Source organism: Prunus persica, chromosome G1 (genome assembly GCF_000346465.2).
Source record: "Prunus persica cultivar Lovell chromosome G1, Prunus_persica_NCBIv2, whole genome shotgun sequence".
Classification (NCBI taxonomy): domain Eukaryota; kingdom Viridiplantae; phylum Streptophyta; class Magnoliopsida; order Rosales; family Rosaceae; genus Prunus; species Prunus persica.
Window position 1 is genome coordinate 21079875 of NC_034009.1, and position 15241 is coordinate 21095115.

At 35.1% G+C, this 15241-nt stretch overlaps 3 protein-coding genes across 5 annotated transcripts; 2 read left to right on the plus strand and 1 right to left on the minus strand.

Annotated features, from left to right (window-relative positions):
* Window positions 212-1280, plus strand: LOC109946767 (zinc finger MYM-type protein 1-like). Its single transcript, XM_020555518.1, has 2 exons — window positions 212-443; window positions 550-1280. Exons 1-2 carry the CDS (start codon window positions 212-214, stop codon window positions 1278-1280), a joined length of 963 nt encoding a protein of 320 aa, XP_020411107.1.
* Window positions 2970-8081, plus strand: LOC18793757 (transcription factor bHLH113). Of its 3 annotated transcripts, none has more exons than XM_007223543.2 (6): window positions 2970-3676; window positions 5333-5458; window positions 6299-6364; window positions 6668-6733; window positions 7206-7253; window positions 7550-8081. In XM_007223543.2, exons 1-6 carry the CDS (start codon window positions 3635-3637, stop codon window positions 7700-7702), a joined length of 501 nt encoding a protein of 166 aa, XP_007223605.1. In that variant the 5' UTR covers window positions 2970-3634; the 3' UTR covers window positions 7703-8081. The 3 variants fall into 3 exon arrangements, with proteins under 3 accessions (XP_007223605.1, XP_007223604.1, XP_020420852.1); XM_007223542.2 differs by having other exon boundaries at window positions 2973-3599; XM_020565263.1 differs by lacking the exon at window positions 2970-3676 and adding an exon at window positions 5078-5248.
* LOC18790034 (selenoprotein F) lies at window positions 10990-14056 on the minus strand. The gene is made up of 4 exons (XM_007225919.2): window positions 13738-14056; window positions 12906-12964; window positions 11691-11872; window positions 10990-11350 (listed from the first exon to the last, which is right to left on the minus strand). The coding sequence occupies exons 1-4, from the start codon at window positions 13895-13897 to the stop codon at window positions 11278-11280; spliced, it is 474 nt and encodes a 157-aa protein (XP_007225981.1). The 5' UTR covers window positions 13898-14056; the 3' UTR covers window positions 10990-11277.

The following is a 15241-nucleotide window of genomic DNA, read 5'->3' on the forward strand; positions in this document are numbered from 1 at the left end:
CTATATGCTTTAGTTAGATTATATCTTGGTATATTGGATTAGTTTTTGTGTTTGTTAATTACTGAAGATTCTTGTATATTTTTGTTTTATTGGTTGTTGTGATTTTATTTTGGTTATTTGAATAAATTAGGGATTTTTTTAAATAGATTTTTTTTTTTGTATTTGTTATTTAGATTGTATGCTTTATTGATTATTTCTACCCAAACAAGTTATGGAACGATATTTTAAGAGAAAGTTTTCATCAACTACCTCTAGTTCGGATGATGTGGGTAGTTCAAGTGTAAGAGATGTGGGTATTTCAAGAGATGTGGTGGGTAGTTCGAAAGAAAGTGAGTTGCAAGATGTATTGGCTAATCTTCCTGCAGACCCTGGACTTCGACCTCAAATGTTGGATTATGATCCTAACATTCGAGACGAAGTTCGAAGAGCATATCTACAAAAGGGTCCATGCCAACCTAAGGATCACACATTTCCACAAACCGATCTTTCAGGATATGATCGACGCTTTAATGTCAAGTGGTTTGATGGGTTTGACTGGTTGGAGTACAGATGCTGCATTTTGCCTTTATTGTTATCTCTTCAAATCCAATTTCAAAATTGGTCAAGGCTGTAGCGATGTCTTCACCGAGGTGGGTTGTAGAAATTGGAAGAAGAAAGATAAAATTAGGCAACATGTTGGAGGTGTTGGGAGTGTTCATAATCAATCTAGAAAATATTGTGTGGATTTTATGAATCAGAAGCAACACATCCAAACAGTTTTGGTAAAGCAATCAGACCAAGCTCTTATTGATTATCGTATTTGCTTGACAGCTTCTCTTGATTATGTGAGATTTTTGTTGAAGCAAGGTCTTCCTTTTCGTGGCAATGATGAGAGTGACACTTCAAACAACAAGGGAAATTATGTAGAACTCTTACAATTTCTTGCTGATCATGATGAGAAAGTTAAGGCTGTTATGTTGGAAAATGCTCTAGGGAATCTCAAGCTAATAGCTCCAACAATTCAAAAAGATCTTGTGAATTCTTGTGCAACTGAAACTATTAAGAAAATCATTAAGGATATGGATGGTGCATTCTTCTCCTTATTAGTTGATGAATCACGTGATATATCAGTCAAAGAACAAATGGCGGTGGTGTTTCGTTATGTGGACAAAAGAGGGTATGTAATTGAAAGGTTTGTGGGCATTCAATATGTTAGCGACACTACATCAAACTCGCTGAAAGAGGCTATTGACACAATGTTTTCAAGAGAAGAATTGAGCATTTCCATGCTAAGAGGATAAGGATATGATGGAGCTAGTAATATGAAGGGTGAGTTCAATGGTCTTAAAACACAGATTTTGAGAGAAAATCCTTATGCCTATTATATTCATTGTTTTGCACATCAACTTCAATTAGCTCTTGTGGCCGTGGCAAAGGGAAATGCTGATGTTGCCACTTTCTTCACATCTTGCAATAGCTTGGTTAAAATTGTTTTAGTATCGTGTAGGCGACGTGACATGCTTAGAGATCAACTACAAAAGAATATTACAGAAGCTCTTGAAAATGATGATCTTCCAACAGGGCGAGGCTTAAATCAAGAAACTTCTATGAAGCGTGCTGGTGATACACGTTGGAACTCACATTATGGTACGTTACTTAGTATCATTTCCATGTTCAAATCTGTGGTGGAAGTGCTTAAATTGATTATTGAGGATGGCTCCACTGATAATATAGGTGAAGCAAATAGGTCTTTGAGAGAAATACAATCTTTTGAGTTTGTATTTCACCTATTTTTTATGAGATCTTTATTGGGAGCCACAAATTATTTGTCTCAAGCATTACAAAGAAAAGATCAAGATATTAGGAATGTAATGTCTTTGGTCAAAGATTGCAAGGACACACTACAAGATATGAGAGATAATGGATTTGAAGCCTTGCTTGATCAAGTATTTTCCTTTTGTGGCAAACATGATATTGAGGTTCCAAGCATGGATGATGCATGTGTAGTTTAGTGGAGATCACATCGCAGAGCTCCTAGAATAACACAAATCCATCATTTTCGTGTGGACATCTTCATTCAAATCATTGAGTGGCAACTTGCAGAATTAAATCATCGCTTTAGTGAGGTAAATACTGAGTTGCTTCTTTGTTTGGCATGTTTGAGTCCGAATGATTCATTCATAGCTTTTGACAAACAAAAACTTCTTCGTTTTGCTGAATTTTATCCTCAAGAATTTACTCACCGAGACCTCTTGGCACTTGAAGATCAACTTGGGATTTATATTCATCATATACGTACGAGAAACAAATTTTCTCAATTGAAAGGGATTGGTGGCCTTGCAAGAAAAATGGTGGAGAAATGGTTGCATAGAACATTTAATTATGTCTATTTGCTTCTGACATTAGCCTTAACTTTATCAGTTGCAACTGCTTCAGTGGAGAGAGCATTTTTTGCTATGAATGTTATCAAAGGTCCACTTCGCAACCGAATGAGAGATTAATGGTTGAGTGATAGCTTACTTGTTTATATTGAGAAAGATGTGTTTGTTTGTATTGATAATGAAACTATAATGGGACGTTTTCAGAATATGAAAACTCGTCGTGGACAATTGTAATGTGGTTTTTTTTTTATTAATTATGAATTATAAATTATCGTTTTATTTTTATGGGTTTATTTTTGTATAGAAAGTTTTTACCCTTTTAGACGTTGGCCCTTGCAAGGAAAATTCATGGATCCGTCCTTGGTTGTAGTTTTCACTTCCCACACCAAAACTCTATACAAATTTAATTTCTCATATCTCATGTGAATAGTTGTTGCTATGGCAATTGGTGAAAACACCACAACCTTTTGCAAAGACAACAACTATTCACATGAATAGTGACTACTCTAGCCCCCCCTTTGCCATGACAAAGGGCAAATGGGTGGAGTTGCTCAAAAAACTTCAAGCCAAAGGCAAATACAAATACTCATTGAATTCAACCTTCGCAAGAAAAAATGTGAAAGGAAAAGTCTTTCGACCATGGTTAGAAAAATGACGTCGTCCTTGGTTAAATTAACCACTTTTCTCTCCCTCTCTGTCCGGTTGGATATTAGCTGTCAAATAAAACTCAATATTAAAAATAAGACAAAAAAACAAAAAAACTTTTTAAAAACAAATTTTTTAACTTTATAAAACACTTTCGAAGGCCTTCTCTTCTCCCTTCTCTCCCCAGTTTTCACACTCTCAGCTTCTCTGCTTTCTCTCTCTTTTTTCTGTGTGCCTCTGGCCAAGCTCTCTCTCTCTCTCTCTCTCTCTCTCTCTCTCTCTCCCAACCTTTTAAGCTTCTGTTACTTGGTTAGAGTAATTGATCTCTTTCGGTCCTCAATTTCAGTAATTTCACTGAAATCCCATGTTGGTGGATTGAAGTTATTCACTGATTCTTTTGACTTCTGGAAAAATTTCTGGTGAATTCCAGTGCTAATAGTTTGATTATTGTGTAAAGTTTCATACTTTACGAAGTAAAATCCAAAAAGGTTAGATTTAGAGAAAGGCAACTGACAGAGAGGCTCTTTTTGAGTAACTGGGTCACTTTTCTCTATCGCTTTAAACGCGGGTTTGGTGATTTTTGTGATTTTGGAGGTGGGTTTTCAAGACTTTGGCTTAAGCTTTAAAATATGATTGTTAGCTCTCTCTGCAATGCAGGCGCTAGGTTCTCGGTGAGTTCATAAAAACTTCATATAATTTTCTTTTCAACTTTTGCTCATATTCTTCCACATATACCGTTGATCATAGCAATTTTTGGTGAACATATATATGTTACAAATTGTGTTCTCTACTCATAAAATTATGAACATCTTGTGAGTTTTTGGAGTGTCAATACGTATTATGTAAATGGGTATTTGGTATTAATAATTATGAGATACTCTGTGATATTATTAAATGAGGTGGGAAGATTGTGTACGCCAATTAGATATGCTTATGTTTCAATTCATGCATAGTATATAAATTTGTTGTCTGGGCCCACCAAAAGTCATTCAATAATTTCAGCTTGTTCCGATTACACTCGTAGAAGCTAATCTATGATTCTGATCTTGTGCTTTATTATTATTATTATTATTATTATTATTATTATATTTTATTTTTATCATTTACTAACACGCCATTCAAATTTAAGCGTGGTTGATTTATGCCTTTGGATTAATGAAATCACGGACCTTTGGTCCATTCTAAACGACTTTGAGTTTTGATTTGTATAATATGATGCATTATTTGCTTGTATTATATATTTATGGGTTTATTAGTTTAATATGAGTAGGTGATTGTGTTTTTCATTGTACGATGGAGCTGTTGTCTCTTTGTGAGTTTACAAGTTTTAATAATTGGTTATATACGCTAGCACCAATGGACTGTATATATTATATTTTGTTTTGTGTATCGAACTGAGGGTAAACCACTGACCGAAACAGTGCATGTTTTGTTTATAATATAAACATTAATAATGCAGTGATATATTTGCATGCTGTCGTGTATTGCTTATATAAAACTTGATTATTTTAAGGTATACATTGAATGGCATTAAGCTTGTTCATGGAAAAAATTCGCCATGTTCCTAGATGTTTCGGTTATCAAAATCACACTTGTCGGACGGTCAACTGTAATCTTCTATTTTTGGCTTTTCTAACATTACCGCACGGGTGCCTTCCTGCAGCTTCTACCCATGTGCATGATTTCCTGTGTTCTGTAAGACTTGTGTGAAACCTTGTGCATTCATGTGCTTCGTAGGAGGTAAAGGATAAACCAGCATCCAAGAAAGCTTCACGCATATTGCTTTGAGACAAAAAGAAATAAGAGTTTTTCTGTAGTTAGAATGTCACTAAGTTTAGCTCATTTTGCATATAGTATATTCGTTTTGTTTCCTAGTGTCGTGGGAATAGTAGAGCATCTGTGTTCATAAATCCTGTCACAAGAGGCCTACTGTTTGGGGAATATGTTTTGTCTGGAATAGATCTGTAGTGAGTATTAAAAAACTGACACATAAGTTCCTGTTCCTGTTTGGTAATTTATTTAATGTGTTAGCAACTTAACATCAATTGTTTTTTTGTTACCCTCCTTTTTAGTTAAGATTCCTTCAAGAGTAGAACATTATGACGAACATGTACAATGATTATATAACCAAACAAGAAGGATGATTCACTTTTCTGGACTGCTTGCTACGCATTGTACCATCAAGGGAAATACTTGAAGTTCTGGATGCATTCATCTTACATTGGGACTTGTGAAAGTGTTAGGTTAACATTGATTATTGGGTGTGTGTTTCTGCTAATGCTTGTCTAATCTTACAAATAGTGATTCTTCTTTCTTTGTTAACCTAGGGGGAAGAAGGGATAGATGTAAGAAACATGACAGAACACAAAAGAAGCCCCTGCTCTGTTGATCAAAGCAATTTTACTTCTCTTGCATCCAAACGACATAAGACTGATTTGTCCATCTCCACAAAGGTTTCTTTTCCTTCTTTCCCTCCTTTTAATTTTTCAGTTTGTATCCTCATTTATTTGATATGTGTGTGTGTGTGTGTGTGTGTGTGTGGGTTTTGACTTCGCTTGCATCCAGCTGACATAAGACTGATTTATCCATCTCCACAAAGGTTTCTTTTCCTGCTTCTCAAATTTTTTGTTATTAGGGTGGGTATGGACCTTAATTGTATCTTAGATTCAATGGGGGCTCTAGGATGTTTCTTCTAAACATTGACAAGAGCTGTCTTTTGATATCTGTCTCTCAAGAAATTTATGATTTGTAGAATAAGGTTTGCACTGGTGTGACTCGATCTTGTTCCTCTTTCTATGTGCGTGTGTTAATTGGTATTTTGGGGGCAATCTGGCTTCAATCAAACACTTTTTTAAATTTTGGAACTTGAAGCTCTTACCTTAGAGGTATTAGAATTGTTTTCTGATCTCTATAAAATATGCTTTCAAGTGCTCCATTACCTTTATTAATATCCATGGAAAAGAAAAATGCAACTATCTCATAACAATAGTTTATTTATTCAAAGCTGATATAGTTAGAAATTGCTTGACTTTTTTTTTCTATTTAAAAAATAAAAAAATAAAAAAATAAAAAAATAAAAAAATAAATATATATATGTATAATCATAAGATGCTTGAAAATGGCATGTTCTGTATGTTTCAGTAGCCGCTTTAAAATTCACACTCGTGTAGTTACTATTGTCTGGTAGCAATTCAATTCCTAAAGAAACTAGGGTTTTTACCTTGAGGGCGTAGTTTGCTGGGGATATCTATTGTGAGCTACTTATGTTTTAAATTCTTTTGTTCTGCTTGTAGGAGAGGAAAGAGAAGCTTGGTGAACGGATTGTAGCTTTGCAACAGCTTGTTTCGCCATATGGAAAGGTACACAGAACAAATTAATCCTTTTCCTTAGTTGTGAAACTGTTGAAGCATGATTTACAATGGTGGCATTACGACATTAATGGTTTCCTATTAACTCATCTCATGGAATTTGTGGTGTTTATAATTCTTGGGTCCATCCATCATGCACTTCAGGCATCTCCACAAAGTGAATATCATCTGATAGAGAGTGCTTATGCTATATTTACTGTAGATAGGTTTCCAATGCCAACAGTTTATTCCTAGAAAAAAAATAAGTTGTTTATATATTCTGTGTGTGTCTAAAGTCCTATTATTGTACTGCAGACAGACACAGCTTCAGTCCTGCTGGAGGCAATGGATTACATTCGCTTCCTTCATGAACAAGTTAAGGTTAGCCTTTTCATTCTTCTTATAAGCGAACACCTTCCCTAGTACCCAACTTCATAACTGGTATTACATGGACTGGATTTTGTTATATGGTATTGCCAACTTCAGATGTAATCTGCTATAAGACATAATTCCGTATGGTTGATATTGTGATATGAATGAGACACTTCCTTTTTAAAGATTGCCTCAAAGTGAAAATAAGAACAGTTAAGATACGGTTGTTTTTTTTTTTTTTTTGTGTGTGTGTTTCTTTGGCCTGTAAGATACTTTTTCTTCTTGTTCTGCAAAAACAAACAAGATGAATAACTTCAATCTTGCCTTGTTTGTGTTATTTGAGTAATGTGAAGTGATAGGGCTTGCTGTTCAAAACTAATGATGCAAATATTTGAAATGTTTTACTTTTTTTGAGAGATGCTTCTTCCGTATAAACTGCTTGATAAGGTAACAGATTTGACTTTCTTGTTGGTGGATTTAGGTGTTGAGCGCTCCATACCTTGAAAGCACACCAACAGCTAAGATGCAGGTGAGCTTGAGCTGGATGTAGACATAAGCAAGAGCAAAATGTCAATGATATTTCAAAGCTTGTTTGGAGAACTGATGAATTACATTAATTGAATGTAACCATATGTCATAATGAAGACATCACTAAGCTGCCATGTCCTACGTCTGTTGTTGGATAAAAAGCAAAGTGATGTGACCTAGTGTGCATGGGTCAAAGATGCCTCTCTTTTCACACATTAGTACCATTTAATTTGGCATAATTGGTTTAAATTTATGGTGAAAATGTAATGTGGTTGTTCATTAATTTTCTTTCATCAGGAATTAGAGCCATACAGCTTGAGAAGCAGAGGTCTGTGCCTTGTTCCTGTCTCTTGTACTGCCGGAGTTGCTCAAAGTAATGGTGCAGATATCTGGGCCCCCATTAAGAATACTTCCCCCAAGTTTGAGGACGCCATCTCACAATTCCATTGATACAGATCAATGCTCAGCAACCAAAATGGTCTTGAAGATGGATGCCAGATTGAGGCGGTGTAAAGGGTAACCAATTTCGTTTCTAAAGCACAACCCATTTTTTGTGAGGCAGATTCGGATTCAGTAACTGAAATTTTTAGCATGACGCCCTTCAATGTAATTCTGTGATTGAATGTAGTCATGCTTGAACTCCATCTAATGCAGGCCCCAACCATTCTGGTTTTAAACTGGTGGTGGGATAAGCTTCTAGTACGGTACCTCGATTGTATACTTAAATGAATCTACAAAATGTATATTTATAAACTTGTGTTGTACAATGATTCTGACCATGAATTAATGAATATATGGTGGGGAATATAATGGTATGATTTATAGCGTATGCCTTCTCAATTGCGTTTTAATGGGTCTCAAGACCTTATTGCAACTTACCTTGAACTTGGCTCTTCTCCCAGAGAGGGAGAGAAGTCCTTCCTCACGCATTGGCGCAATCTTTCATGTTAGCATTAAGTAAGCGTGATCAGGCTGTGTGTCTGATGGTGCTTTTGGCAACTCGGCAAGAAGCCTTGAAAGTTTTGGCCTATCTACGATAGGGTTGGAAAGTTATAGATCAGGTCTTTGCATCCCTGACATACTACCAAGGCTAAGCTTATATTAGAAGTTAAATTTCTCAATTATCGTTGCACTATCGAATTAACACATTAATTAAATATATACAAATTTCTACATATTTATATTGGTTGGGTATGGGTTAAAATAATTTTTGCTTGTTAGATAATTCTTCTATTATATTATATAAAAATGACCAAATGACTCATCTCACCATATTATGATGTTGACCAAATTTTGGACTCGATCCGAAATTAATTGGTCAAAGATGTTTGTCACTTCAAGTTCATATCAAGTTTGTACGGTAAATGTAATAGTTGGAAGATTGCATAGTTTTAGTAATTGGATTTCTCTAAAACAATACAATCTTCCAACCACTCCATTTGTAGTACGAACTTCTTACGAACTTAAAGTGGCCAACTTCTGTGACCAATTGATTTCGGATTGAGCCTAAAACTTGGGCAACATGATAATCTGTCATGACTATCCAAGTTAAATAGAACTGTTTTGGATAACCTATTGAGTTGGAATTGCAACGCAATTCGGTTATTTTATAGAACAATACCTTGTGTCACATTTTTAGGAAATGCGCAGCTCATGTCAAATCCCTAATGTTACTAATGATCCTATAATTCTTATGAATAAGATTAGAAAGTTCTTTTCATAATCCTATTTAATACTTTGGCTCAAGATTTCTTGAATAATAGTTTTAGAGTATTGTCGCTTTTTATTAAGAGTAGAGATCCCTTGTTGTACATTCATATGTCTCTCTATGAACTAATTGAGAATCCCGATAATACCTTCGAATCATATATCTTGATATAAGCGTATAACATTCTCAAAGACAAGCTACGTGTTCATAAAACAATAATGATGTCTCAAGTTTGAGTACTAACTTGCATTAATTGCAACTTAGAATTTTTATTTGACATGTGACTAAAATTTCCATACAAGAATTATTGGTCGATCTCATTCAGTGGACTCAATCCCCATTGAACACCTATACACTTGTCTTAGTGTCTCTACGCGAATGAATTGAAACTAATCACCCTCTCGATTGAGAAGACATAGTGTGTACCAATCTTTATGGATTTAAGACCAAACTAATGTAGAACATATGGCTGAACAGATCAAGGAGCAACTGTACAAACGAATGCATCGTCGAAGTAGGACAATCCAGTCCATGCAGATTTGGGCTTCGAGCTTAGAATTAGGCTCATGACCTGTCGTTACGAAGAGAACGACGAGCTCTTCTTTACGGTTACATATTTTTGGCCAAATTCCAATATATTTCTGTCTTAATAGCATTTTAAGTTTCAGGGATAATTTGAGAATTTTGTTAATTTCCATTTTTACTTCCAATTAGGGTTTCCTAGCAAGCCTAGGATTGTTAAGTATAAAAGGGACACATTAGCGTGTCTTTGGATTATTATTCATATTTTGATTCAATAAAACTTGAGGTATTACTCAAACTCCTGATGGAATCCAAATTACTGGTGAATTACGAAGTTGTCGTTAAAGAGTTATCATTTGATTTCCCATTTCTCTATTACATTATGTCATTAGATGCATTCTTTGTAAAGCATTGACAGAGACTGTATATGTGTTAGCTTTATTTTTAATATTTCAACCATATTTGACTGACTGGGCGGCTCCATATAAAGGTGCCACTACGTATGATTAGGTGAACATGGGATGAACGGGACTTTACCTTGCAGACCAGAGATCTCAAGTTCAAATTCCATATGTTCAGGTTGTATCTTTTTAAATTCCATGCCTAGTTAGCCAAACAAGAAATTTTTACCAACATTAACTTCCATTTTGAAATTCTCTTGTACTTTTATCGTTAACGGCCCTGAAAGCCGAAACCATGTCCCACACAAGAATCCAAGCATGAATTTTCTTCTCTCTTTCGCCTGATGGGAAAACCATAATATTGAAATCCACCAAAAATTAAAGCCTTAATCGTCAAAATAAAACACCATGTACCACACACAATAATCCAAGCATGATTTTAAATTAATCGTCAAAATGAAATTTAAAAAAAAAAAAGAAAAAGAAAAAAGAGAGAGACCCATGAGGTTAAGGAGATGATCGACTTGATTTAAAACCCCATAAGAAAGGGTAACTTGATTTAAAAACCAAGAAGAATAATATTGGAAATTTTTAACGAACTAGATTCAAATCCCAGAAGAAGAGAAACTTGATTTGTGGGAAGGACCTCAGCAAAAGAAGACGTAGGAGGAGGCAAGTTTTGAACGAAAGTCAAGAAAATCCAAGCACAGAAGAACCAAGCAGAGAATCAGGATATCTAAGTTTTAGGTTCATACGAGAGAGGTTATTTATCCATCCCTACAATCTGTATTAGAAGAGAAAGGAATTTGATATCCAATAACTGGCATAATACAAGAAACTCACCATAAGACCAAGACTTAGCTACCATTTCTAAAGGGCATGTCTTTTAATACAGAAATAATATCATGCAATTGCCTGACATCCCTGTGTGATCTCTATAATATTAATGTTGGAAGATCCAAATCCATAGATTCATCACACCATTTACGTATAAAGTAAGAATTATCGGTGCAACTGTAAGAAATCTTCTGAGTCTATAAACATGCATTTGCAAAATAACTTAATACTCATCTCTGGAATAAATACACAAGGTTAAAATTTTCAAATGTTCGTATTTTCTCTCGTCAAAGGGGTTGCTACTACCATATTGCCAATAAATTCAAACTATGTTTAAGCGATACAAGCATTCCAATTAAGTTTGAGCAAAGTTGCCCCCGACCCCTCAAAGCAATAAGCCACAGTCAGGTCATGTCAAGTTTATTGTATCAAGATTCAAGAATGCACACACAGCAAGCAAAAAAGGAAGAAGATTCATTTGTCCAGTACCACAGTTCTTTTAGAAATACATGACAGTTAAGATACAGATTAAGGCAGTGACAGAGGATTACAAGCATTCAGATTGCTGAAGCACGCTTTACCTTCCCTTGCAGAAACTGCAGTATATGTTCACGCTTCCAATTGTCAATCCTGTGATAGAGATAAAAAAGAATATTTGTAATAAGTTGGAAACTCAATTTTCCCCATAGAACAAATGGAGATTAAAATTCTAACCAAACTAGGTATCATATCATTATTCCTTACTAAAACCTAAGCAATGGCTATAGATTCTTGTTGTTACCAGATTCCAGATTTACACACAGGTTTAGGCAGCATTCAGTGTTGGATAAAGGTATTATCATGCAAAAACAATAAAAAACACAAAAGCCTGTAACTCAAATGGGGCTGTCCAAACTATGAGAAACCACGAGAAAGAAAATGGGAGGGCATATGTCCACGGCTCCTATGTGAATGGCAAATAGACACTCACCTTATTGTTTCCTTATGTTCATCTGCATCATCTAGCAAGATCAACTTTGGTGGAGAATTGAAAATGTACTGAACTTTGACCGAAGGAAACCGATCCTTCTCTTCTTCAATGAAGCCAACAATTTCCGGATAGAATACCAGTTTCCTCATGCAGACCTCCAGAATGGCACCAGAATAGGTAACCTGTATTTGCAGTCACATTAAGCATTTCCTTTTCTGTTCAATAAAGGGTCAGTAGATTGAAGTCTTGGATGGTAATTACAATTTGCAGAATTATGTTATGTGAAGAGATAAATATAATTTTTATTATATACTATAAGTCATGATTAAAATTCTCAAAACATCCAAAGTGGCCCCAACTTTCCAATAGCGCTTGTCCACCAAATCTTGACACATTTTAAAAAAATTATCTTGCAAAAAGAAAACTTTATCACTTTTTCTTTGATCTAAAATAGTTCTGACATGAAAATAGCAATTCTCATGGAACCATAAATTGTGGAATTAAAGAATTCCAATACTACACTTTTATTATTATTATCTTTTATTTCAAAGGAACCTTAAAATTTGTTTAATTGTACTAGTATATGAAGTTTTTTACTAAGGGAATTTATTAAAATGGTTATAGAGGAATGGTGCAGATCAGCAAAGATTGATTTACAATCTATAATTATGAAAGTTCCCGTACGTACAAAGGCATATTTTAGAGCAAGTCAGCAGGCCAGAAGTTTCAAACAGCCATGTACCACCCCAAAGGCACACGTTAAGCACCAATTTCCCAGCATAATGAAAACAAGATTAAACTAAGGGCAAAAGAACAAACTGCTGGTCATCCAAGAATGTACAAGACCAGAACTCAAGTGAATACACATTAAAAAGTTTCCAAATGCTAACTTAAGAATCACACTCTTTGGCTGACACCACACAGTATCCCATTTATCTTTAGTTTTTTCATTCTGGATGCAGGTTAGTCAAATCATTTAATAAACTTCGTGGAAATTTGTTGCGACATATTTTATGCAACATATTAACTTATACATCACCCCCTACCCACGTGCCCATGTCTATCTAATAAAACTATGCACATTTTACAGGTTAGAGTTACTTTGAACCAAAAAAAAAAAAAAGGAAGGAAATTTCTAATTACACCTTTCAGACTCGAAAGTATATGGGTAAATTAAAACATAATTTCAACTTCCACAAATCATCATGTGTATACCTTGCTGATGGAATCATCAGAATCCTCAGTGCAACACTTCCTACAGTCCGATACCAACTCTGCAATCAAAACTAGGACTTCAGTATATTATAAAATTATAATCATGCTGAAAGTAATATTCAAGGTTCTCATATTCCATCCCCTAACCTGTTAAGTTACAGTTAAAAGACCACTTGCATTCACCTTATATTTAGTCCATAGATTTGTCATATAACGCACACAGCCTTCACAATGACCTCAAGTTTCTCATCAAAATTCCATTGTCTCCTCACAAGTTTTCTTCATTTCGTTTCCTTAGTGTTTTGAATAATGTTATTTCCTTGCCAGCTTTGTAGTTCTAGTTCCATTTATATTACTTGGTACTGAACATATTTCAAGCTCAAGGTTCATATAGTTCTTGATCCTCTTAATATGTATGTGCTAATTTCTACAATTGAAAATTGTCAATGCCAAAGTTGCCAACTCCAAGAAATGGACACCTCTAAAGATCTCAAATTCCTATGAAAGTTAATGATGCATCCTAAATTTCTATGAAATACCCTTAATATGAGAACAATGAGACTCTTGTAGTATCAGTAAATGGGTGTCTCTGAAACCCCAAAAAGCTCCAATTTTAAATCAAGCAAAACACTTTTACGCCATAATCCTCAAAGCCCGTCAATAACCCACAAATAACGCAGCGACCAACAAAACAAAATAAAAATGAAGTGCGGGAAATTGGGATTACAAAGATAGCTAGCAAGTAACAGTTAAAACAAACAAATGCAGAAAAGACATGGAACCAGGATTTAGTTGTTGAGGAAGAAGGAGAGAGGAAATTTTGACGGGTTACCTTGGTCTTTAACGTACTCAGCCAAACTGTTACAATCCGAGCACAAAGCAAGCCCTGTGAAGCCAAGATTCTCACATTCCCTAGTGCTCAGCTGCTCTTTCGATGCGCCTAAAGGTACTACCACCCCCAACACCACCAACATAGCGATCAAGGCTCCCATCTCTACAAGTCTTTCTTTCTTCAGAGGTCAGGAGACTCGGGACTCTAAGAGGCTCAGAGCACAATACAGTGGTGTGCGAAGTAAGAGGAGACCATTTGGGCCTTTGTTTTTTTCGGTTTGGGCTTTCAGCATCGCAGCACAGTACGGTTGAAATATGGAGCATTTTTGCTCAACTCAATGTGTATCAACACCCTTTTGAACACTTGACACGTATCTATAAGTATAATTATGGTTTCACAAATACAAAGTAAAAGTAAACCATAGATATCTATAGACACGTGTCAAGTATTGAGAAAAATAGTAAAAATACACATTGAATTAACGTGCTGACCAAAATATCTCCTGGGAGTTTTCATTACCACCCAACAATTTTATCACGATAGTCGACATTTTATTTTAAATGTGAATTTTCTTTTGACGAGATTAAAAAAAAGTCCCTAAAATACAAGCCACTCTTAAAACCGTCTTGCATTTTTTCAAAAAGACAAAAATGAGCACACGTACATAATAAAAAAACTTGCATGTCGTGCTCCTTACACTCTATTGAAGATAAGGCATCTTTGTAGTGTGTTATTTCCATCTTTTTGAATGTTTTTGTTTGTGGCGCATGCGAAATCTTATTTTTTTAGTATGCATGTGATGTGTAAATGGAAGTGATATGGTGTGCAAGTAATGTGAAGTAGAAGTGTTAGAGTGTTTTCGGTATCAGTACAACAATGTTGTATATGTACGGGAGAAACCTCCAAAGTGAGGCGTATTTGAGAATAATAACTCTCGGTTCGATGCTCTCTCTTTGGCTTTCAATAAAACTATCATTCGCTTTCAATACACACTCTCTCTCAATTCATACTAACAATTCTAAGTTCCAAGCAATATCAGCACCAACATCACGTAAATAAGTCTTTTTTATCTTTTATTTTTTGGTTTTCTCAAGCAAGCTTTTTAGTCCAAAACAGATCAACACTATTTTAGTTTTATTATTATCTTGCTAAATGATGAGTATATTTTATATTATATATTTAACCTCATTCTTAGTATATTTTGGTTAATATTTTAGAAGAATTTTGATACTTTAAATTATATTTTCAATTTAGGACTTTCGATTTCCTCTGGAGCAAAACATAATCAAATGGACGAATGTTGGAGTCATTCTAGTTGGAGGACGTTCGTGAGCCACTTAGCTTGATCGCATCAAAATTTCAGATTTTTCTACCAAGCGGTTATTTTCTGGCAATAAAATAAAGGAGCAGTGCGCGGTGCTGGAATAATGACGTTTTAGGTTTTTATTGCATTTTTGGAGCCCAAGATGACCTCGGATGGGTTCGTGACCTTCTGGAGAAGTGT